General features: G+C 36.1%; 1 protein-coding gene across 1 annotated transcript in view; it reads right to left on the bottom strand.

Annotated features, from left to right (window-relative positions):
• Positions 1 to 26,856, bottom strand: part of Znf385d (zinc finger protein 385D) — an 888,814-nt gene that overhangs the window by 650,283 nt on the left and 211,675 nt on the right. The window contains exon 2 of the mRNA XM_026779790.1: positions 26,518 to 26,736. Coding sequence (XP_026635591.1) covers positions 26,518 to 26,736 — 219 coding nt within the window. The remainder of the gene's footprint in view (positions 1 to 26,517; positions 26,737 to 26,856) is intronic.

The raw sequence follows: 26,856 nt of genomic DNA, 5'->3' as shown, positions 1-26,856 counted from the left end.
TCGTTAGATTGGCCTGTAAGTAAGTTTGTGGGACATTTCATGATTAATTATTGATATAGGAGGGTCCAATTCACTAGGAGAGGTGCCGCTCGTGGTCAGGTGCTCCTGGATGGATTAGAACAGCAGACTAGATGGAGCAATCCACGGGGAACAAGCCAGGAAGCAGTGTTCCTCCACGGCCTCTGCTTGAATTCCTGCCACCAGGTTCTTGTCTTGTTTCTGCTTTAGCTTCCCATGATGATAGATTGTAACCTGTAAGCCAAGTAAACCATTTCTTGCCTAAGTTACTTTTGGCCTTGGAGTTTTATCACAATGGTAGTAAAGTAATTAATACAGTCATTATGTACAATTTTAAGAGGGGTATTTGGTAAACTATATAAAGGGAAGATTTATCCATATCTCTCTGGTCTAGTTTCAGTTTGGTGATAAAATATCCTGACAAAAAGCAAAATGTGGAAGTAATAGTTTATTTGCCTTACAATTTCAGGTTAGAGTCATCATTTCAGGAAGCCAAGGAAGAAAGCTCAAGCAGATAGTTACACCACAGCTGCATTCAGTAGCAGAGAGAAACGAAGGCATGAATTTTTCTTGTTCTCATCCAGCAGCTTTATTATCTCTTGTCTAGAGAATGGTACAGCTCACAATGCATAGGGTCTTTGCATTGCGTCAATTAACAATCAATAACTTCCAAAAAGGCACATAATAGACTCCAAAACAAAAACTACTTCATCATCCCATTAGATTCAGAAAAGGTTTTTGACTAAACCTAACAACCACCTATGATCAAAATCCTGGAAAAATATGGATATAGGAGACATATTTCAATATAGTATAGACAATATATAGTATTCTATAGCCAACCTCATCCTAAGAGGAGAAAACACTTAAGGTATTTCCACTGTAATCAGGAACAAGACAAGAGTGCTTGCATTCTCCTGCTTGGTCAACATACTAATTTATATCTTAGAGCCGTAAAACAAGAAAAGAAGATCAAGATGGTTTGAATAGGAAAGAAAGAAGTTAAAGTAACTCTTATTTTCAGATGGTTTGATTCTACACACAGAGACCCTAAAGACTTTACTAGAAATCTAGTGCTCATAAACGCCTTAGGAAAAGTAGCAGGATATGGAAGGAACACAGAAAACAGAGTAGCCGTTCATTATACTAAGGACAGACATACTAAAGTAAAACAAATAAGGGAAATGATATCACTCACAACAGCCTCAAAATGTATTTCTGTATTAATTTGACTGAGGAAGTGTTTAATGAATACTTTAACACATGAAAAAAGAATAAAGAAAATACAGGAAGATAGACCTTTGCTCATGGGTTTGAAAGATTGAAACTGTGAAAATGACCTTCTGTCTTAGTTTTTATTGCTGTAATAAGACCAAAGACTTGAGGAAAAGGATTATTTTCTTATATGTCCTGGTCGTATTCCATCATGAAGCAAAGTTAGTATGTCTAGAATGATGAAAATATTTGCCAGTTATATATCTGGCAGAGTTGTGTCTTGAATATGAAAGAACTAAAAACTCATAATATCAAGGAAACAACTTGATTAGAAAGGTGGCCATAAAGCTACAAAGAAATTTCTCAGAAGAAGAAGAAATACCAATGGCAAAGATATATAAGTGCCCACCACCTTGAGTCCTCAGGGAGATGCAAATTAAAACTCCTTTGAGAAGCCATCTTGACTCAGTCCGAATGACTGAAATGAAGAAACAAAACACAACAAATGTTGGTGGAGATATGGGGAAATGGGAAGCTTCAAGAGATCTGGATTAAACTTGCATCTTCCTACCTCAAAATCAAAATTAGAAGTGAATCTTTCCACTTCAAATGATTTAATTAAGCAAAAATTTGACACATGTGTGCCCAGTAATCTTTGATTATGTTAATTTCAGATGTAGTCAAGTGACAAACAAGAATACCCATCACAGTGTTTAACATGGAGTGCATGTCTTTGTATAAATATGAGCAAAATGCATCGCATGAAATTCTCAAAGAATTAAAAGTATACTTCTTTAAATATATATATCACATAAGTTTAAACATACACACACATAACACATTCTTATTCCAGAGGCTAAGCTGCTTTCATGTCATTGTTACCTCAGCTTTGAATTTGTCAAGAATGGAAGGAAAGCAGCCATGGATAAGGCACTCCAAATGGTGATGCTGCTGCATAGCAGACATGACTAGAGGCAAACAGAATCTATTCCATATTGCTAGCAACGTCAGGAATATCTCGAATTTACTAGCAGAAAATTCCTTCTTTTCAGAGAGCAAACAAAATAGATGCTTAATGAGTTTTTTTTTCAAAATCCTACATGGAATTTATAGTATCTTTTCTAACATTCATTTCCTAGATCTACCTATTTTAGTTGCAATTTGGGTCATTGGGCTTTTCAGCATATGGGTAGACTTCAGTTAAAAGAAGGAAAATACAGAGATTTGTTTTAACTAAAATTATTTCCTATGCGAACACCTTATCGATGACCTCAGGTGAGCTGATGTAACAGGATCTGTAGCCATGGGAACATCTAGATGAAGAATAAACTGGTTAACAGCATCAACCTAAAGTCCTTTCATACAACCTAGAAGGAGGATTGATTTTTTTCTGCATCCATGTGAAACTTTCAGACAATTGGAACTAATATCCATGATGCATGAATAATATTTCAATATACCAGGAGATTCAGCTACTCCTCATGAAAGTGAATATTTAGAATAAAGAGCTGCTCAGAGTGAGAGCTGGGAGAATCAATCCCCCAAATGCTGAAGGCCTCTTTGAACTTAGGTTTATCTCACAATGGATAGTATTTCTTACTGTGGTCACCATCACTAGAGCCCTTGGCGTGACAGCTTCCTTAGCTAATAGATGCTACCCTCTCTTTTCAGCAATTTAGAGAGTTGGCTCATAAGGAACAAATGCTCGTTTTGTTTACTTTCTTGCATGAATGGTACATTTCATTACACACCAAGAAGGAATTTAGACCATCTTATGAAAATATAGACATTGAAATTAAATAGAAGTCAGCCTAAAATAGATTAAAAATGAAAATAAAGAGAAAAAAACAAATATGGAGGTTATGTTATGCAAGGTTCCTTAGAAACAGGAGCAATTTTGAATGTGAGCTTTCTGATAATAGAAAGAGAAACATGACTTTTAATTGATGTCAGGGTATCATCAGACAAAGCTGAATAAACTGCACACACAGTCTGATTAAATGGAGTAATTAACCAAGGAAAGGTCTTCCCCAAATTCTAGGAACATATCAGCTATGTTCCACAGAATCTAGTTTCTAGAAAATGATAATGTATTTCATAAGGCATGCTATGCTGAATAGCACAAAGAAGTTATCTACAACATTAACATAAATAACATTTACAAAGTCATTGCCATGTGCTGGTTACTGCACATCACTACGTATTTAGAGCTTTTGATTATAGCCACTCTGGGCAATGGGAACATTTACTGTTCAGTAGATAGAGAAACGGCTGAGAAATGTCAAGCAGATTGTCAAGCTCACTTCCTCATGAGAGGGCATGTCAGGATTCCAACTGATCCCAAGGCAGCTCTGAGCAGCAGCTGGAGGACTCCCCAGATCACGATCGCTAAAATGTAGTTATGTACACAGACAATCCCAGCAGTGAGGAGTTATGGAAATATCTACATTATTTCAAGTGGATGTGCTTTAAGTATCAAGGACTTTGGGCTCTCAGGGAGATTCAACAGACTCAGAAAACTGCTCATAAGCTACATTGTGAGCTATTCACTCCTTAGTGTTCTTTCCAAGAAAAGAACACTCCTAGCATTGCATGAGAGAACAGGTTACACTGGAAAGCTAGCTATGAGCCAGTCAGTTAGAGAACACGCTTCGTGATCAATGCTTTTGAAGTGGAGAAAATGTTTAATTATCTTCCTTCGGGAGACAGGACTGAGGCATAGGTATCTAGCCCAATACAAACTGGAATGAAGTGTGTAAGTGGCAGGTTCAATAGAGAAACCCTTCAAGTTACAGTGATTTACCACACTGGATTTTTCAACAGTGATTTTATATGATCCTATGTCAAAATTAAACATATCTATCTCTCATATTTCAGATGCTTATATTTAAAGAAACTTAACACTCATAACCCTGCAACTGATAATACTGATTATTAAAAAAAAATGCATGAAATATCCATTATTGCTAAAGAAAAAACTAAGACCAAAGATTTACTTTTCCATATACAGCATTTAGGTAACAAAAGGTAGTAATCTATTTAGTCAAATATGGACATTATTGCTCAAAGGCTTTGATTTTTCAAAAGCATTTCCTATAGTATAATTCTTGTCACTTGAACCAGGTGCTCTACTGCCCTCTTATGGATATGATACAAGTTGCAATGAGAATAAACCTTGTTTTGATTGGGGTCAACAAAAAGGATTTTATTAAAATAAATCCTGTGAATATGACAGTCACACCAGAAAATATGTGCTACTTCTTTATTTGAAATGACATAAGAGCTTTGGACACTGAAAACTTTAATTATTGTGGAGATAAATGGAATATACTAACCAATAGTTTTCAGAACCATTGAATTCCTAGTGTCTGTTTTACTTGTAAATCCTGTGCTGGCTTCATTTCCTGGAGTTTGGCAGTCTCATAAAGCTGACTAGCATAGATAGTATAGATAGTCAAGGACTTTGGCTTTGTCAGCCTTACTAATAATAGCAGGACCTGCCGTAGTGGATAAATCCTTTCTTTCACAGAACAGGAAGTGAAAGGATTCACGACATTGTATGTGTAAATTGAGACCCAACTTTGTTTCCCAAAATAAGAGATGGTGCTTGTGGCAGGCTAGAAGGGTGTTAAGACAAGCTTGTTGTGTCCAATTGTGTGGTTTGGTTGTAGACAATGCACAGCAGAAGGGTGAATTCTGCATGGAATATTTTAAAACTATGTATGTATTAGGTCTGGTGCTTGGAGTAGTATGACAAACTAGTAAACTTTTCTTTCTTTTTTTTTTCCCCTCAAAAAAATTTATCCCCAGAGGGCTGAGCAACAACATAGGGATGCTGGTATGGGCATGTTGGCTTGCTTACACTGAATTTGTACATACACATTTATGTGTTTAAACAGTGTGCCTGTGAAGTATGGTACCTTCTACCAGACTTAGTAAGCCTTCACTTTGCAGAGTTTAGAATTTCACTGGCCTCAGAACAAGAAGAAAAAAAAATTCTTGATTTATTTCAAACATACATAGATAAACATTACTTATATACCTTCTCTTATATGTTTTGGCTTTAATGCTTTTGAAAAGAATTGCGAGTTTTACAACATGACCAGCCAGGTTAAAAACTTTTTCAGTTGTCAGAAACCACCTACCACATACCATGAACTGTTCCTCGGAACAAATGAGTATTTGGTTACATCAAGGAACCATGGCCATATTTCTTGTCCTAGGGGAGCTAGAGAAGTCATCTAAGAACCCCCAGAGTCAATGGCGAAAATACACCTGTCAATTGTAGTTTACCATTCGCTCTGTAGAAAAAATTTCTTGGAACTTAATGTGATATAAATACTTACTACTCAACAAGGTTCATGGGTACAAGGGCAAACTTTATTACAACCCAGTGAACAGAATTAGTAAATAAAAATATACACACCCTTACAGACAATTTTAATAAATCACCATTTCCACAACACTTGAACTGAAACACATTGCATGGTAACTCTTCTTCACTTAAATCTGAATATTTTAAAGTTATAGTTTATTTATTTATATGTATGTGTGTATGCATGTCTGGGTGCCAGCAGAAACCCCAAAAAGTCAACAGATCTCCTGGAACTAGCATTATAGGCAGTTATATGTTTCTGTACTTGGACCACTACACAGGCCAGATCCCTGAGCTAAGGCAGTAGGAGTGGCAAAAGACATTGATTATCTTCTCTTTTGGCTTCATATCTAATTGCTCAGGGAGATATATGATTAGTGAAGATTTATTCCACGTGATGCTATAGAGAATACTTACCATACTTGTGAAAGTAGACTGCTTAATTTTGCTAGGACTACAGTAACTAATACCGAAACTCCAGTAGCTTAAACAGCAAAATTCTTTTCCAAATTTCTCTGGAGGTTGGAAATCTAAGATTAAGGTACTGGAAGGGTAGTTCTTTCATGACCTCTTCCCCTGGTTTATAGATGGCATTGTTTTTCCTGTGTCCTGTGGCCTTTTCTCTATCTAGACCATTGTTGATATCTTTTTCTCTCTTACATCAATCCCAGCGGATAAGGGCTCTACCAGATGAATCCACATAATCTTAACTGCCCTTGATAGGCCCTATCTCTACTACAGTCACATTGCGGAAAGTGGTGTCAGTCTATGGATTTAAGGGAGACTCAGGATATAGAATCACACCTCTCTTACATTTTCCTGTTTTGTGTTCCGCCTTCCTTACTCCTAATGGGCTGTGTGACAATGTATAAACTACTTAAATGAAAACTGCAGATTTAGCTCCATCATCTACATTTTATGATTAATAATAATTTAACCATGCTCAGAACACTATTGCCCATGTCATCAAATATTCAACAATTCCCACAATATAGTTTTTTATTTATTTAAAAAATGAATATAGGATACAAATGTTTTTTTTCATTTAATGCTTAAATCCCTAGAATATTGCATGAGAATGAAGACAAATTAATCCCTGAAATTATTTTGTGAGTAAAAACCTAAAAATGATGACTACAATAATTAGAAGCACTTAGTGATTCTCTTTGTACCTGGAAATAAAATACAACCCCAATCGTCTTTTCCTTTTCAGGAGCCCTTATACTCAGTACCTGAGAGATCATGGTTACTCTCTGTCCAAATTATGTTAAGTTAAAGAATACCTGATGGAAATGGGGAGAAGCATTGATTAAAGCATCTTAAAATGGTAACCTGTAGAGATGAGAAAGAAGTGTTGTGAGCTGGTAAGCCAGCCCGGGTAGAACAATACCAAGAGAACTTACATCTTCAAACAGGAGAAACTGCATCTGTATCTATAACTCTTCATGATAGAGCTTAACGCAAGGAAAGTGAAATTATTTTATTTAACAATAAATACTACCTGGCAAACTTTAATCTCTAATCTTAAAAATGATCCAACTTTCTACTCTGGAAACTGAACTTTGGTGTTTAGTTTTCCTACTTACAAATTGATTTGAGATTTCACGGTGGCTCACTCCCATCTCATTCTACTCTTAAAGCATTAACAATTCAACACTGAGCCAAGATGATATTAGTATGAGCCAGTGAATGAGAGTTTGGGGACCTAAGTCATGAACATGAAATCTCCATGAATGGATTAGTTTCCTTGGACATGAAGCTCCAAAGATTCCTGACCCCTCAGATCATGGAGGATCCAGGAAAGGGGCACTATTCATGGACCCGGAAAGCAGCTCCTCAGACATGGACACTCTCAGTGCTTTGATCATGGAATTCTCAGCCTTCAGGATTGTAAGAAGTTTATTTTTTGCTTCTAATCCACTCAGCACATGACATTTTGTTATAACAGCCCAGGTGCATTAACATAAATTATAAAACATATAATCTAAGTTATATAACTCCAAACCAAAAACTTGATGACAGTGATTTTGATAGTTGTGTCAACACAGGGGATTAAAGCCATACTTAAATGTGCACTATTTACTATAAACCTTCACTCTGTGAGTTGATTTTATGAATAAAATTTTTGCAAATGACTTATAGAAGCATTACTACTTAGTAATCACTAATGATGATCTTAAATTGAAACTGTGTCAGAAAATTTATTGCCTAATGATTTAGTGTCCAGGGAATAGTAATACAGTAACAATTAGATGATTTACCTGTATACTCTTTATGATTAGCTTAAAAGAAACTGAAAATGTGTCATGATTAATTACGCTCTCTTATAGTTCTTAAATTTAAGGAAATATAACATATCTAAAGTGCTTAAAATAATTATGAATAAAAAACATAAATTGCATAGTATTCACTGAAAATTGTTTAAGTTAAATAGGTATAAATTAATAAGCACATCATATGTAAACACTGTCATAAAGAAATAAAAGAATGAAAGCCATAGCAGTTGGCGCACAGGGGAAACTGATCTATAATTTACCTTAATGAGGTTTATTGGAATAAGAGGAATTCTGTGGTGGTTTGAAAAATAAATGGCCCCCAGATGGAGTGACAATACTGGGTGGTTATGGCCTTGTTGGAGTAGGTGTGGCCTTGTTGGAGTAAGTATGTTATGGTGAAGCCAAACTTTGATGCTTCCTCTGCTCAAGCTACGCACAGTGTTACATGTAGATTCCTTCTGCTGCCAGCGAATCAAGATGGAGAACTCTCAGCTCCTTCTCCAGCACTATGTCAGCCTGTACGTTGCCATGTCCCACCATGGTCATAATGGACTAAACCTCTTGAAACTGTAAGTAGTCACCCCAATGAAATGTTTTTCTTTATAAGAGTTACCGTGATCATGGTGTCTCTTCACAGCAATGGAAACTCTTAGTAAGCCAAACTCAAAGCCATGATCAGACCTTGAGGTATGAAGGAAAGCATGTGATAGTAACAATATAGTATATGGAAAATTTAAACACAATGGAGTGGAGCTTTATCAAATGTGAGAATTAGAGATAGACTGGCAGAGTGTCGGAAGGAGGGAGGAAAGGAGAGAAGAGAAATAGATAAGAAGAGAGACTGAGACCACAACAGTGATAATAGTCCATCTCTCTGAAGAGTCTCAGACCAATCTCCAAAACAAAGGGAATATCTGACTTTTTATAACATTTTAGAGGTGTGTAGGAAGTTTTATATAATAAGATTTAGGTCAACACACCATAATTGACAAAGAGTATAGAGAAGCCAGATACCACAGAGAGCTGTCACTACAGCAAAGAACTAGTCTTTAATTCTCCATCTTAGAAAGAGCTTGCAGGGAGGCCTGGTCTGATTGGGGCTTTTATTTCAGGCCTAAAAGTGCAGGCCTTTCTAACAAATCCTATAATCATCCCTTAAAATACTTCTTTTTATGTGAAATGTTGTGGAAAAAAAAAAACTCCAATAGACTGAATATCTTGGTTCTGAAATTCTTGGGACCAGCAGTATTCCAAACTTCAGAATTTTTCAGAATTTAGAATATTTCCTATCATATATTTGTTTAGACATTCTATAACATTTAAATGTGGACAGTGATATAGGATGTCCTTCTGTATATGTGTTGCTTTTATTGGTTAGTGAATAAAGCATTTTCAGCCAACGGGCTTAGCAGAGTACAGCCAGGTGGGAAATCCGAACATAGATATAGAAAGAAAGAGAATAGGAAGAGTCAAGATGACGCCACATAGCTGCCAAAGGAGAAAAGGCCAGATGCCACACCAGCCAGAACCTTACCAATAGGCCACAGCCTTGTGGAAATACACAAAAATAATAGAAATGGGTTAAATTTAAGGGGTAAAAGTTAGCTAGAAATATGCCTAAGCTAATGGACAAAGAATGTTGTAATTAACATAGTTTCTGTGTTATTATTTGGGTCTGGGTAGCCAGGAAATGAACTAGCAGTCTTTGCCTACAGTATAGTATTTACTTATGTATTTCATATGCCATATGTCTTTAGCTTTATATACACAGCTTAAAAATGATTTCCCATAATTAATAATTCTCTGTACTGGACCGCATGGCAAGTAGCAATGTTGATTACTGAGACAAACAACTCCTGTGGACTTCAAATTCATAATCTTGACTTAGTGAAAAGACATTCCCAAAGAAATCAGTACTGCATGACTCCATTTCTAGAGCATCTTGCAATAGAAAAATCACAAAGATTGATGAAACTATCACTGATAAATCAAGAAATATTTCATTGTTTTAGAAAACTACTAGCACTTCTATCAAAATCATCTGGATAATAAAGTAAAAAGATAAACACTTAGAAATAGTTAATTATTTAAAAACATATACTTACCACCAATTTAGATAAGATTTTTTTAAATGTATAACAAAATCAAATGTAGTAGTTTCAAACAAAACCCAACCTTTTGAAGTTGGACAAGATAAACCAATAGAAAGAAAAGAGCCCAAGAGAAGGTACAAGACTCAAAGACCCACTCATTCACATATTCCTCCCATAAAAGCATTAAACTGGAAGCCATGATATATGCAGAGGACCTGGTACAGATGTGAGCAGGTTTCATACACACTATTTCAGTCTCTGTGAGTTTATATGAGTTTATATGATTGGTTGATTTACAGGACCTTATTCTCCTAGTATCCTTCATTTATTGAAGATGTTGGTTTTATTTTCAAGTATGTATTTATGGCTTTTCTATCAAAATCATGTGTCCATAGATGTGCAGATTTATGCCTGGGTCTTGAATTCAATTCCATTGATCAGTTTCTTTCTTTCTTTTTTTCTTTCTTCCTTTCTGATTTGCTAATACCATGATTTTTTTAATTATTGTATCTTTGTAGTACAACTTGAAATCAGAATGCCTGTAAATCCAGAAGTCTTTTAATTGTTCAAAATTATCTTAGCTAGTGTGTGTGTGTTTCAATATGGAGCTGAGAATTATCCTTTCAAGTTCTGTGAAGAGTTGTGTTGAAATTTTAATGATAATTTCATTGAGTCTGTAAATTGCTTAAGATAGAATGCCTATTTTTACTGTGTTAATCCTAATGATCCATGAACATGGGAGAACTTTTCATCTTCAGATTTCTTCTTCAATTTCGTTCTTCAGAGACTTGAAGTTTTTTTATCATAATTCTCTGAATTTTCACATTGTCTGTTTTTACGTCCCTCCTTTCATTTATGATTTTGTTAATTTGGAGTCTCCCTCTATATCATTTAGTTAATGTGGATAAAAACTGGTCAATCTTGCCAATTTTCTCAAAGAACCAACTCTGTTTCTTTGATTCTCTGAAATGTTTTCTGTGTTTCTATTTTATTGGTTCCAACCATCAAGTATAATTATTTCCTTCCATCTGCTTCTCCTGGGTGTGATTTTTTCTTTTTGTTCTAGAACTTTCAGGGGTGCTGTTGAGAGATCTCTGAGATCTACAGGGTTTGTGTGTGTGTTTGTGTGCATGCGTGTATGTATGTAGCATGATAAATTTGCCTCTTAGAACATTTTAATTTTGTCCCATAAGTTTTGGTGTGTTGTGTACTCATTTTCATTCAATTATATAAAGTCTGATTTCTTTATTAATTTGTCTTGACCCAGTTTTTTCATCAAGTAGAGAGTTCTTCACTTTCCATGAGTTTTTAGCTTTCTAATGTTGATATTAAGCTTTATTATGGTGTGGTCTAATAGTATGCAGGATGTTATTTCAATTTTCTTTTATCTGTTGAACTTGCTTTATGACTGAGTATGTGTTTGATTTTGGAGAAAGTTCCATGAGGTACTGAGAAGCAGGAATATTCTTTTGTCTTCCAGTAAAATTTTCTATAAATATCTGTTAGGTTCATTTGGTTTATAACATATGTTAGCACCTTCATTTCTCTGTTTAGTTTTTGTCTGGAATATCTGTCTGTTGGTAAGAGAGTGTATTGAAGTCTCCTACTATCAGTGTATGAGTGACAATATGTGATGTAACATGTAGTAGCATTTCTTTTACAGACTTAGGTGTCCTTATGTTTGGGGCATAGACATTAAGAATGGAAACAGTTTTCCTCTTTGTGGATTTTCCTTTGATAATTATGTACTGTCTTTTCTCTTCTGATTAGTTTTGGTTTGAATTATATTTTATTACATATGAAAATGTCTATATCAGGTTGTAAGCGCATTTGTTTGGAATATATTTTTATAACCCGTCAACTTGAGGTAATGTTTATACTTGATGTTAAAGTGTGTCTTTTGAATGCAGCAGAAGCATTCATTCCATTTTTATATTCATTCTCTTAGTCTGTGCCTTTTTATTGCTATTGATGTTGAGAGATATATCAATGATTGTTGATTCCTGTTACTTTGTTGTTGCTGTTAATTTGATAGTAGTAGTGCTTGTGTGTGCATGTGTATGAGTGTGAGAGAGAAAAAGACTTCTTTTTCTTTTGCTAATCAATAAATGTCTATTCTTTATGTTTTCATGGTTGTAGTTACATTCTTTAGGTTGCAGTTTTGTTCTAGTGCCTCTGTAAGGCTGAATTTGTAGATAGGTCTTGCTTAAATTTGGTCTTATTTTCTCTATCTATGGTGATTCAAAGCTTTGGTGGATATCATAGCCTGGTTTGGGATCCATGGTCTATTGAGAGTCTAAAGCAGATCTTTCCCAGATCTTCTGGCTTTTTGAGTCTCTATTGAGATGTCAGGTGTAATTCTAATAGATAAGCCTTTATATGTCACTTGGTCTTTTCTCTTGCAGTTTGTACCATTATCTCTTTGTTTTGTACATCTAATCTTTTGATTATTATTTACTATATAGATTTTCTTTTCTGATACAATTTCTTTTGTGTCTTAACCTCTTTTTGTACCTTTATAAGCATCTCTTTCTTTGATTTTTCTTTCATGATTTTGCTGAAAATATTTTCTCAGTCTTGAACTGGGATATTTATCTTTCTTTTATCCTGTTGTTCTTAAATTTAGTCTTTTCATAGTTTACCAGATTTTAGGGATGTGTTCTGTCATCTTCTTTGACTGAGGCATCCATTTCCTCACATGTATCTTCAACACCTGGGGTTCTCTATTCTGTCTCTTGCATTCTATTGGAGAGGGTTGCCTCCAGAGTTCCTGTTTGATTTCCTAAATTTTTCATAGCCAGAATTTTTCATCTTGGGTTTTCTTTTTTAATTCTATTTCCATTTCCAGGTTTTGAACACCTTTGTTCATTTCCCTCTACTGTTTGTGTTTTCCTGGATTTCTCTAAGGTGTTTATTCATTTTCTTCTGGCAAATTGGTGTTCATCTCTGCAGCGCTAGAGATGAAAATAGGAATTAGATCTTTAGTAGCAGAGTGAAAGGTGAAGATCTGCAGTCAGCCTACTGGCTTCTCTTTCATGAGTGCCCTGTGTGTTAGGGAATTCCTACTATCATTGGAGCCTGGTATAAAGCAATGAGTGAGGTTAGGAGGGGAAGGTCTGTGGGAAGGTCAGGAGAGGAAGGCTGAATGAGTGTTCTTTTGTAGAACTAAAGATGTAACTAAGGGATTGGATTTGGAGGAGAGGAGGGAGTATTGGAGGCCTTCAGTTAGCTAACCTTTTTTCTATGGCTTGTTTAGCTAGTGCATTCCACAGAACGTCTGCTGGTTTCATGGGCTGGAGGAAATAAGTCTGAAGGAGATCTTTGTGATCCATTAGTGGATGGGGTCAGAGAGAAAAGGGAGGCAGACATGTAGAAACAGGAAGACGTGGAGACTTGGATTGACACATTAATCTAAACTATTTGGGGCTAAATGATGACAAGCTTTACAGACAGCATCATTGGGTAGCAGCTACTCAGCAGAAGGGTGGTGAGAGGAGAACATGTTTCTCAGATACAAAAGGACTTAGCACTAGAAAGAAACTTGTAAAACATTCAAGCCTATCTAAGTGACACCTCTATTTCTGACAAGATCCTTTCTTTGCTCATTGAATTATTATGGGGTTTTGTTGAAAATGATTGATTGTTCCACTTTTGTTGCGCTCAACATTCAAGCTCTTCTTAACTAGTGCTTTTACTAATAGCAGAGCCTATTTTTTTAACTAGGTCTTTGTAGGAATTTATTGTATAATATATGTGACCCTTCTAGTTTCACTTCCAACTAAGCAGTTCTTCCCAGTTTTTGTTTAATTTTACTGCTTACTGTTTTATCATGTTTGACTGTTGTTTCTTGAAAGCTTTCTCTATTCTGAAAGGAAATGGAGAGGTGATAGGTTTGGGGGAGAGGGGATATAGGGATAACTAGGAGGAGAAACTGTGGTCAGGATGTATTATATGAGAGAGCAAACTATTTTCAATAATAACAATTATAATAATAACATAAAGAAGTCAATCTCCCTTATATTCTGAAATAAAAGTCAGATTTTTTTGGCAGGTGTACTAACATCTGATGTGGAACACAAAGCAAAGCACAAAGTGGAGCAGGCACACTGAAGCTCTGAGCAAAAGCATGCACGCGTGAAGTTTGAATGCGAGTGAATAAGTGGTTTATGGTAAGTACAGATCCTGGAGCTGTTCCTGTGGACTCCCTAGGGTGGTCCCCTCTGTGAGGACTAAGGACTGTACTTATGCTCAGGTTTTAGTAGCCATCAATCAATGAAGAATCCCTCCGGGAACATAACAGATGAATGAGGTCGGTGACATCAGATACTTGCTTCCAAGTTCTATTACTGCAGGACACATTTTTTCTAGAAACCGTCATCTTTACAAGAATTCTTCCTCAGTTTCTCCCTTTTAGCCTTCCATGAAGAGTGATAATGAGCCCTCATAAGAAACACTCAAGAATGCCATATTAGTTTTTACCTCAGGGTCATGAATGAACTTGACAATGAATACATTTGGAGATACAGAGGTCCACATAATATGTTTGGTTACATTTTGCATGTGCTTTACAAAAAAAAAATCAGAAGAGTTAAAACAAGTACAAATCAAGAAAAGAAGTTTCTACAGGTGAATTTCTGTAATGGTCTCTATCTGTGATAAGAAGAAGCTTATCTGATGATGGACGGGTTAGATATGCTCATCGTGGAAATAAGGAAAAGTCTTGAGAATGTTCTTATAGGTAATACTGATGTTGCAAAGGCTTAGTAGTAGGTTCTCCTTTAGGCTCCATGGCCTCATCAGCTGTGGAACTTTTGTCAGGTTTACGGTACCAGGCACCAGATTCCTCCTACTGAGGAGGCTCTTAATCCAATTAGGTAGCCATTGGTTACCTCTAATATATAAGTGTCATTCTTTTACCTTGAGGAATATCTTTCCAGTTATTTTGGTCACTCTTGTGGTTAATAGGCCATATATCCCAGTAGGAATAGCATCTTCTATACATGACAGTAAAGTTGCACCCACAGAAGCTCAACAAACAACATGGTAGCTTAAGCAAAATTACTGACAATTACAACACCTGCTGACATGCCAGTGTGGATGGGGAAGAATCTAATGAAGACCCACTCAGAAATGAAGCGCTACTAGCAACTGATGGATAGTGAGTGAAGGAGAATTGGTCTTCTCCAGGAATAAGACATCTGATATATTATCTGATCCCAATTTATCAGTCCTAAACACACACACACACACACACACACACACACGAAGAAACATAGACTCAGCAGTTAAAATAATATGTAACAATACCTTGCTTATCATTCACATGTCCTTTCTAATCCTTAACAACAACAAAAGTCTTTGCAAGCACCAAATGCTATTTAATAAATAGCCATGAACAATCAAGCTCTAGCTGAATCTACAAGTGCACTTCTGAAGGAATATGTATGCGTGAAAGCCAAGTTATTACCAATGAATTTTTTGAATTAAAGCAACCACACATCTATCTTATTGAATGAAAGTTATATTTTATGCTTTTCACATAGATATTTTGTTTATTCTTCATTACCACTGTGAACCACAGCTCTCCCTTGGTGGATATAGAGTTGAAGAGTCGAGTACCACAAAGTCCTCAAGCTACCTTCCTTTATCTGACTGTAAGCATGCTGTCTAAAAACTGCTCTGAGGATTTCCCATTTTCTTTCTTCATTGAGCACATTGCTTGAGTGCAACTCGGGTTCAGCATATCATGGATTATAAACAGTCCACTTGGATACAGGATTTGTTTATCCTTGCTTCATTTTGTTTTTGATACAGAGTCTCACTTAGTCCTGCCTGACCTCAAAGTGTAGTGTTGTGGAATATTAATTTAAGATATGTTACATTCATTTATGTTGTGGAATATTTGTTTAATGATGCAAAGATGTGTTACATGTGCTTGATTAAATAAAATTAACCTGGGGTCAGGAGGCTGAGCCAGCAACTAGCTGACGGGAAATGGGAGCAAGGAACCATATGTAGCTAGGGTTCTTAGGTAGGAGTTAAGCAGAAAGATGCTCAATTTCTTTGGGGGACTTGAGCTAAGGGAGAAGGTTAGCTACTTGCTAATTTGCCTCTCTGAATGATCAAAATTTCTCCTCATCCTTTAAATCCAGAGTTCTATAGAGAGATAGAGATCTAAGTAAAGTTCCCTTTAGTGGTGGTGATAGAGTCACTGCCTGAGGGAAGAGAATTCCTGCCTGGCTATGGACAGTGGAGTCTAACCTATACTCTGAATTGTGGAGTTGTAATTGCCAATTAGGAGAGCAGTTGCTTAAGGGACAGTTAGTGAATTTAATAAAAAACAGTAGTGTAAAATTTTGTTTTACACTGTGATTCTAGTTTTCTTTTTGGTGCAACCTTCCTATTCTAAAGTATTCTTTCCATTCATTCTAAATAAAAGCATAGCACTCAAAGGCTGCTTTAAAACAAGACTTAACTAATAGGATTCCAGTTGTACAGTGTGTGCTATATTTAGTATACAATGATTTCATTTAAGGGAACCCAACTGAGTTATTTTCTGTGCTTCATAATTGTGTCTTTAGTCATGCATGCTAAGTGGTCAAATTCAAACCAACAAGAGAACAGAGCAAAGCATCTGGGAAAGTTTTAAACACTGTAGTCTGTTCAGGTATGTCTTGTTGTAAAGAGGAGTGGCGGGCTGCATCCTGTCACCCGGCTAGCTTACACCCGAAATAATTACACAGAAACTGTATTCATTTAAACACTGCCTGGCCCATTATATCTAGCTTCTTATTTGCTAACTCTCACATCTTGAATAAACCAGTTCCATTAATGTGTATTGCCACTAGACTGTGGCTTACCAGCATGAGTCTAAACAGTATCCATCTCAGCCAGGAGCATCATCGTGTCTGCCACAATGTCTTGTTCTTTCTTCCCCAGGAACCATCACTTCAAATGCAACCCTGTTGCTTAAAAGATAGAACCACCTACTAAGACCACCTATCTACTCCTGCTAAACTACAGAATGTAATTGTCAAATATTTCTTAGACAATAAAAGAGTCAAGAGTTTAGACTGAATACTATTTAAACAAAGTATAAATACTTCAAAGATTCTAGTTAGTGTCATCTATCTTGCTAAACACTAAGAATCCAAGTGAGCCTGTCTGTAATAACAGACAGGGAAATCTGACTCCCCTCACACTGGCCCAACATGCAGGCAAAATACCAATGGACATAAAATAAAAATAATCACATTATTAAAAATAAAACACTTTAAAAAAGAGTTCGTGTGAATATGCTTGCATGTGTGTGTGTGTTTGTTTGTGTGTGTGTGTGTTTAAATGAGTAGAAACAAATTTAGCTTCAGAAGAGCAATTGCTTTTGACAATTAAACCTGACAGGTTTACTTTGTAAAAAAAGCACGAACCATCTAGATAGTTTTACCATTGAAATCTACACAGTTATCTGTCTGATGGACCTGTTTCAACATTTGCAGAATCTAGCAATTCTTTGTGTCTCCCACTGAATTGATGTCTTTAGTGGGGAATGAGTATGTAGGTTTAAGCACTTCTGGCTACTCTCCATATTCTGTTAGAGTAGTGTTAAATCACTCCATACATAAAATGGATATATGTTACAACTCAAGGGTGGAGATATAATGACTCCATACAGTCCCAGATGGTTGTCTTTATGCATCTTTGATGTTGCTAAGAAGATAGCATTCTGCGGGAGCAAAGGGGGTCACAAGCTAGATCCTCTCTCCTTGTGGGGGTCCAGGACTAGCACAGAGAGCATCATCTCAGGGTGGCTGGAAATCTATAATACATATCAGGATGAGAGAACCAATTAGCCATCAAATGGAACTTACCCTTTTGAAGCAATCATGTTTTCTTTTGAGTAATAGAAAATTTGAAACTAAAGCTCATAACTTACTCAAAATTTGAGCATCATAAAAATCAGCATTTGTTGTGCATCAAAGATGATAAAACATTAGGGAACCATAATGAAAACAAAATGCATTTTGCATAATTTGGGTTAATTTAATTTTAGCATTTTTCATTTTGATCACAGAGGGAAGTGTGAACACAGGCATACTTCTTACATTAGCTCTGCAGTGTGTTACACACTGATGTGGGTGATGATACTTACTGAGGCTCTTCAGTGTGTCACACACTAATACTATGGCTCACCAGTGTATTACACACTGATGTGGTGATGATACTCACTATGGTTCTTCAGTGTGTCACATGCTGATGTGGGTAATGATACTATGACTCAGCAGTGTGTCACACGGTGATGTGGGTGATGATACTATGACTCACCAGTGTATTACACACTGATGTGGGTGATGATACTCACTATGGCTCGGGATGGTGTCACACACTGGTCCACTGATGATACTCACTATGGCTCTTCGCTGTGTCACGTGCTTATGTGGGTGATGATACTCACTATGGCACTGGAGGGTGTCCCACACTGATCTGAGTGATGGCACTTACTAGGGTTCTTCAGTGTGTTACACACTAATGCAAGTGAGCACCATTGAGTAAGACACTGCATTAGTAAATAAAACCCCAGAGGAGACCACTGAGAAGTCACAAATGAACTGGCAAGTTCCATTGGTCTAGTGATAGTCTACAAAAGCATAAACAGTCCTTGAAGATCAAAAGGTAAGACAAATTCATATATAAATGATAGGTCTGTGCTACAAATTCAGGGCTGGAGGCACTAGAAGATTCTGGGACTGTTGTGTTTTCAATAACAATCGGTATTGCAGAAAAAGCAAATCTTATAAATTGGAGCTCCCTGACACCTTAACGCCATCTGGGGTAATCAATGTGAAAGACAAGTAAGCGGTGAGTGACAATAGAAATGACAAATGCACTTAGCTATTCTGCTAAGTGAAGTACAATTGGATGTGAAGAGGATATATAAACTAGAAATACCCTAGATTTATATGGAAAGGAACAATGAGCAGCAAGAGACTGACTGTAGGATGCTGTAGATAAAATTGAATTATTAGATAGCAGTTACAGACAAAAATAGAAAATTAGGTTTGACAACATAAGTCAAATATGACAATGAATACGGGACTATAATAAAGCTAGGTTAGTGTGTTGCTCAGTCCTTTAAACTAGCATTGGCAACCAGCTTACCCAAGGTGAACACAGATGGCTGAATGAAGTTAATTGGGCACAAAAGTTTTACACATCTCAAAAATTGTGACTTTCATTATATGTGTTTCAAAGTGTTTTCACAGATGACAGACATTTTTTATTAAAATATTTAATTTTGTTTTAGGTAAATTTTCTCATGATATTTTAATACTGCATTTTATACTTGATTATAAAGATTTTCTACTGCATATTATGTTACAGGACTAAGAAAATACAAATGTGAGTAGAATGTCTACATTAAATCAGAAATCTAAACTCTTAACCTCTTTTGGTACTTTCATAATCTTTTATATTCTTTTAGTTGGATACAGGAAGTGTGTTTGTGTGAAGAACAAAACATGCATGGCAGGTACAGGTAACTTTGGAGAGCTGCTTCTCTCTCTTTCCACTATTTGACTTTCATGGGTCAAATTTGAATCATCAGGAATGGCAATGAGTATCTTTACATGATGAATCATCTGGCCAACCAATAATTCTAAATTATATATCATAAAAATCTGTGTTGAACAAGCATTATTATGTCACAGTTTTGAGTATGTTTATAAAACTATGCATTTTATATTTTTCACTCATATTTATCGTGTACTTAATGAATTGTTGCTAGAAATTTAGTATTCCTGGTTAAGATAAATTTACTTTTGTTCATTTGAGCACAGCATAAATTGATAATGTAATATTTATAATAAAAAATCACAAGTTGCAAAATTCATGAGTCAAATTATGAAATCAGAACCTTTTCTAAAGATGTTTCCTTATTGTAATTCCTACGATCTGAAGGTTTCATGAACTGTGACCCACAGGACTTCTGAAAATTGACAGTCAACATACTCAATTAACTTTTAACTCTAGAACTCCCAATGGCCACTAGGGAGGTTTCATCTTACCTCATCGCAAATAGTTTGTGCTAAAAGAAAAGACACACACACATTTCTGAAGTGACATAAGATGTGCAGAGGAAATTAGCAAAGTTTCTATTTATGTGATTTTGTTTCTGCTCGAGATGTTTTAGCAGTTGAGTTGTTGATGAAAATTTAAAGGAATCATCAGCTCTTTGTAACAATTTAGGTTAAGTTATTTCAGAAATGACGTAAACTCAACAGCATGTGGAAATACCCAAATATACATCCCAATTCTGATGATAATGAGACGGGTTCTGCGTATCATTAACATACAGTCATCAGCAGTTCTAAAGATAAATGAAAACACTGGCAAATCTCAGTCCTTTGGATCCTGGCTACGTAATTTGTGAAACAGGTGTAATTGTACTTATTTTTGATGCCCGTTGACTGGAACTCCATAGATGATGTTTACGAAATATCCAGAGGAATTGATTCTAGTCCGTTTCTCATTCCTTTGCACTTTTGATGTTGAAGACATCAAACAGAAACTAACTATAGAGAAACTATTAAACTGTTTTTGGTATTGTGCACATTGTTAAAACTGCGATCCACTTGTGGGTTCCCAGATAGACTCCTGTGATACAGAAGCTGAAAGGATTTTCTGGGGGCAAAGCAGGGTAAGGAAGGCAGGAGGCAGCTAGGGCCTCAGCAAAGGGTAAGGTCACTGAGTCATTATTTCATCAAGACACCAGACAATCTGGCAGGCAGGCCTTTCAGAGATGCTCTCCCGGTGCTGAAGTAAAAGACTACAACTTTGTACCACAGTCCTAACCATGTATTGGATATGGGATGCTCCAGCTTGGAAGGGGCATGTCCCAGCTGAAGGGGACTATTCTCAAGAAGGGCCTACAACTCTCCCAATTTGACAGAAGGAATCATGGAGGCTGAGGATGCTGCTGTACAATCTGTGAGGAACACATGACCAGTTTTAATTTGGTTTTGCCCAAAGTTCTTCACTATCAGGCACCACAAAGAAGTCTCGCTTTGACTCCTGCATGCCAGCTAGTTTTTCTCTATGTTAGAAGATAATTTTCCCTAATAAACAAGATGACATGGGAAGTGTTATCCTTTGTTCACGAACACAGAAGACACATTTTAGATTACATGCTCTCTAGTAATTTTTACTGCATTTTATAGAGAACATATGCCCATAATTATATATTTTCATATATATAAATATATATTTCATTCACAGTTCTCCCTATCACCATTGGCCCTTTCATTCAGTAACTGATGCTACCAGATGTAGAGATCCACAACCAAGTACCAGGTCAAGCTCCAGGAATCCAGCGGAAGAGAGGGTGAAAGGAAAACATGTGCATGGTATCTTATAATCATTCAAGGCTAAATAAGACCTTTCCTTTATAAATACCTAAAGGAATACTGGCCATAACTTGAATGTCTATTATTTTATTTGGACCATACAGACATAGTCCAATTAAAACAAACACTCAAATTATGTAAGTATGTATGTACATATGTATCTATCTATCTATCTATCTATCTATCTATCTATCTACCTATATATTATGTATATTACATATAGATATACACAGACACATATATATGTATGTATATATGTGTATATATGTATGATTCAGGTAATATTCCTATGACACTTTCTTTTATGCCACAGTATATTTAGTACTCTTCTTTTTGAAATCTAAATTAAAGTTTATCTAAAGATGGAAGAAGTTTGCAATGGTTATATTTGAAACATGAAAGGGAAGAATAATACAAATTCTTTTATACCCCTCCAGAAAATATAATATGGTGTTGTTATTAATAATGTAAAGGACTGGGTCTGTAGATATGTCTCTGCATCTAAAAATAAAAAGAAAGTGTACTGTTCTTACAGAGGCCCTGGTTTCAGTTCCCAGTGCCTGAACTGAGCAGCTCGAAATGCTTGTAACTTTAGGGGATCCAACACCATCTTCATGTCTCTGTGGGTATCCGACACATGCACGAGCACATACCCCCACACACTTACAATGTAAGGAAAGATAAATATTTTTTAACAGGTGTAGTAGTTAAACACATGCATAAATCCATGTCTGTATAAAAAATGAGTAACCATTACTAGATATGTCAGGTTCATAGTATGCCCTTTCTTATTCCCAACAAGGCTAAAAGGCACGTTTTTACAGTTGGAGGAATGGGGGCATGTGTAAAAGATCTGTTTCTGTGCTAATGCAAAACAGTAGCTCACTTGTGATCGTGATATAAAAGGCTAGGGCTCTCTCTCTTTAGAAAAGGATTTAGGACTGTCTGGTACAACCTAGCACCCAAGGTGGCAGTGTTGCAGGAAAACACAGGCTCTGGATACTTTTCACTTAAATATAGTAACCCATCCTTTTATCCTATTCCTATATCCCCTTTTTCTTTTTAGAATGAGATTCCTGAATATAATCTCCTTTGTTCAGCTTTTTTCCTTACCATTATCCATGACAACTTGTAACCAACCCTCTAAACAATAACAAACATTCATAATTTATCTTTGGGAATGTGAGTGTACTTCTCTAGATTACTTCCTGTTGACTATGGGGTGCTGGTAATCTTAGGGGGATTCTTAGAAAATGTAGGATTATGGTCAAATCCTCACTGAAGTATTCTGTGAGACTGCATCATCTCAGTGAGCAACTTTGAAGCTATTCTGGATGTAGAATTCAGAGGAAATTTCAACAGAGAGATTCTGAAATGTTGGATCATCTGGGCCATCCACTCACAACAGAGAATTTTCAGGGCATCTATCATGATCAAATCTGATTTTTTAAAATCCAGACTGAATCCATAGCCTCTCATTTCTTATGGAAATGACAGCAGAAATTCTTTCCCAAAGTAACATTTTTTGACTTAAATTTTAAAGTCAAGATATTTTTAAAGTATACAAGTTGGTTTAATCTAACAACTTTCATAATCAAATGTCTCTTATCATTTGTTCACTAGTAGTCAAAAAACTTAAAGACAACACAATGACATACAGTATCCAGATACTGTGTATTTCTCATCTTTACATGGCTTATTATAATTTTTATGATTCCATTTTTTAAAGGACTTTTTCACCCTTTTTCCTTTGTCTCTCAAGCCTACATATATTTTTTTCAACACACTATAACCCGTTTAGCAGGTTGTTTTTTGTTTTTTGTTTTTGTATGAATCTGTCTTTACTGTGTACCATCTTTAGCTGACACATGAGTTTTTAAACTGCTAAGTGGCATGGCTAGGATCAAAGTAGTGGCTTTGGTGGCTGGCTCTACCCCATTTCTTTGGTCCTTGACAGGCTAATCTTATGGTGGTGATACATTTACTTCCAGTTCTGGGAGTCATGTTTATTACCCCAAATCTGGGGTAGTTTCTAGATCTATGCCACTCCCAAGGAGCATGAAGCCTACTGCTCACAAACCCCATTCAAATTCAGGACTTCTCAAAAGAGCTGTCCCTGCTGCCAGCATGAACCAGGAAGTCACTTTTTAAAGGAACTATGTCTTTGCTTGCTGCCAGCAAACAGAACCTACCAGCAAAAAGACAATTACTAGGAACCTGTGCTTGACTCCCATTTTTGTGTGTTTAAAATCCGTTAAGCTTTGTTAGGTCTTATGTGGAAATTTCAGCCACACATTGGAATGCCATATGTAAGCAGACATTTCTTTCCTGACTGCCTGTTCCCAAATAACCAGCAGCTGCTTTCCAAATAATTGACTTGGAGGCTTAACGTAAATTATAAATACTTGGCCGATATCTCAGACTTCTTACTAATTAGCTCTTACATTTTAAGTTAACTAATATTCCTTATTTACATCCTAAAGCATGTGACAGTACTTTTATTAGCATGGTACTTTCATGTCCTGCTCCCTCTTCATAGGGCTGGCGACTACTTATCCATCTTTTTTCCATCATCCTTAGTTTGGTCAGCTAACCTCTACTGCTGGTTATTTGTGAACAGGCAGTCAGGAAAAAAATGTCTGCTTACATTTGGCTACTGGCAAATCAGCAATTTATTAAATCAATTTGTGTGACAAATATTTACAGTGTACACGAGGATTATTGCACAGCAAACATAGTTGTTCTTTTAAGCCTTTGCAAATTAGGCTAAAATTAATTATTATTTGCAGCTGGAAATCTTGCAGATGCTGCAGTTTTCTTAGGAGGAAGCTCCAGGGCTGAACTTCACTTGAGATCTGATCTCTATTGAGTGGTTATAATAACCTGCTCCTTCAATATAAACATATTCCATGGACTAGAGTCCACACAAACTTATAATTAATGACAAAAAGTATTTCAATGCTTTTTGTTCCACATCAAGTTATACCTCTGTGTTATTTATTGTATTTACAATATATACTTTAGTTACAATTTCCTCAGTAACAGACCCTGCCCAGCCGAAGGACAGCCTTGCCATACTTTCATAGACAATGAAACACACACTGTTGCCTTGAAAAGCTTTTCCAATTATTTAAGTCCTTGAAACTCAGGTATGATACTTGCTGCTCTCATAGTCATGGGTACCTTCCTTTTAAGAGTAATTTAAGATCAAATGAGTGTGATTTGGCTCTCCTAGAGCTCCAATGAATCATCATTGTCCCCCCCTCCAGTGGTCTACATAGTAACCTAAAATGCCTTAAACAGTAACTAGCTTAAGAGAAAGTCCAGTTGGTGTATAGCATTTGATTGAGTTATTCGGAGGAATACAATAGAATTTCAATTTCTCTGTTCTTTCGGAAATAATTTCTCCATTTGAACTGAGACTATCACAATACTTCTCAATATTAATTTGGAGAAACAGTAGATCCTAGAAGTACAGATATTTATGTGAAGAGGAGATGCTCTGATTGCTGGTTTGAACAAATAATAGATATCTTTTCCTCAGTGTTAAAGTCAGTCAATGCCACTGCTAATCTCCATATCTACAAAATAAAGAACTGGTTATCCTTCAAGCTGGTTGGGAGGGAATTAACATATATGTGCAAAGCCTTTAGCTCAAACTAACACATAATAAGAGCACTGGTGTGATTATTATAAATATCAAACTTGAGCAAATCCATGCAATGTGTTATAGTTTGAAAATCTTTGGCTTCTTTTTGTAGCAGGATCTAGTTTGGGTTATAAATCAGATATGTTGATGCCTTACTTATTTCTACTGTACCAGCTGCTATTTTTTTTCTAAAGAGGTGTGACTGTCAAGGAAGGAGTATAAAACACAGCAGCCCACACCAGCCCCCCTAATAATACTTAAAAACCATCAGTCTGGGATTGAATTCTGTCATTTAGGGGAATATCGGTTGACCTAGACGTTGATGCTAAATAACACATTCTTCCTAAGCAATTTTAAGCAAAGACCTCAGTATGTACATTTTCAATCATCATGTTAGTATATTGCTTTCTAGGTTCAGGCTATGCTCTTTACTAGAGTTCAGTTTTTAAGTTCTGTTTCTTATATATTCTTCACAAACATCACTGATAAACTGTTATCCATTTGAAAGAAAAATCTGAAATTCTTTCCAATGAAATATTCTAGCATGAGAACATATAGGCATGTGCATGGACAGAAACACACAAACGTAGGCATCACACAGTTGAAGGAGATGCCATTTTCTAAATGTTCCCTTGTTTAGACCTACCAAAAATGTACTTCAGAATGATATCTTTATGATATCCAATAACTACACACATTGAGGTTCAGCCTTATGGTCAGAAAAACTTCTTATTTCGCTCACCAAACATGAAATATCTGATTATATGCAACATTACAATTATCTCTGTAGTTATTACACTTTAGTTCTTCAAAGCACCCCCTACAAAAGTCAGTCCGTTTCTTTCTACCTCTTCATATTTGCTAATAAACTTGCATCTGCTTTTCCGAGTATTTACTTTTTAGAAACGAGTTTTCATACAATCAGAACCTACTTAAAAATAACAGAGACAAATAGTCCAACAAACTGCTAATGCCACTACAAATCTCAACAACATACTTACTGAATTAAACACCTCTTTGGGAAGAGATATGTTAACCTACATAATTTACAATCAAACTAGTCAACAGGATACAACATATCTGTCTCCTCAAATGCATAAAACCCCATTCTTTCATGTGCATCCTGAAAGAACATCCATTTGCACCGATTTCTATCAAAAGTAAACAAAGAATTCCTATCATCATACGCATCATAAAGGAATATCCATCTGTCAATCTATCTATATCAAAAGTAAACATCATAAAAACTGCATCAATGCTTTTCAAATTCTAGAAACTCCCTGGACTAACAAACTCATACAGCCATAAAATACAATGTTTTTCCACTTACAGGGAGAAATTGTTCAGCTTAAGTCACTGTACTAACCATTTTTTAAAATAATTTTCTCTTGATCTTAAATAAGAGCCTGCTCTCTTCTTCCATCTTTACATATGCAGAAACACAACAGAAACTGATTATATAAAACTAACCACATACTTTGACGAATCTTACCATTGCCGTTCTTCAGTGTGCCATTGGTCAGCTGTTTCAGTCTCTTCTGGTGAGATTTGCCATTGTAGTGGATTTGTGCTTGAGCAGCCGAATTCAGTTGAATGTTACACACACTGCACAAGGTGAAGTTCGAGTGTTTCTTTTCCCTTCCTGGTTTCTCTTCAAACTCATCAGGCATTAATTCAGCCTCACTCTCTCCATCTTGGGCACTTGTGAAATCTGGAGAAAGAGATAGACGAGAAGATTAAGATTTCTCAGTGTTTCGGTTTCTCAGGAAATTCGTGATCAACCTACACCTGAACCCAGCAATACCACTCCTGGGAATATACCCAAGAGATG

This window comes from Microtus ochrogaster, chromosome 6 (genome assembly GCF_000317375.1).
Source record: "Microtus ochrogaster isolate Prairie Vole_2 chromosome 6, MicOch1.0, whole genome shotgun sequence".
NCBI lineage: Eukaryota > Metazoa > Chordata > Mammalia > Rodentia > Cricetidae > Microtus > Microtus ochrogaster.
This window is presented reverse-complemented; position numbering and strand designations above follow the sequence as displayed.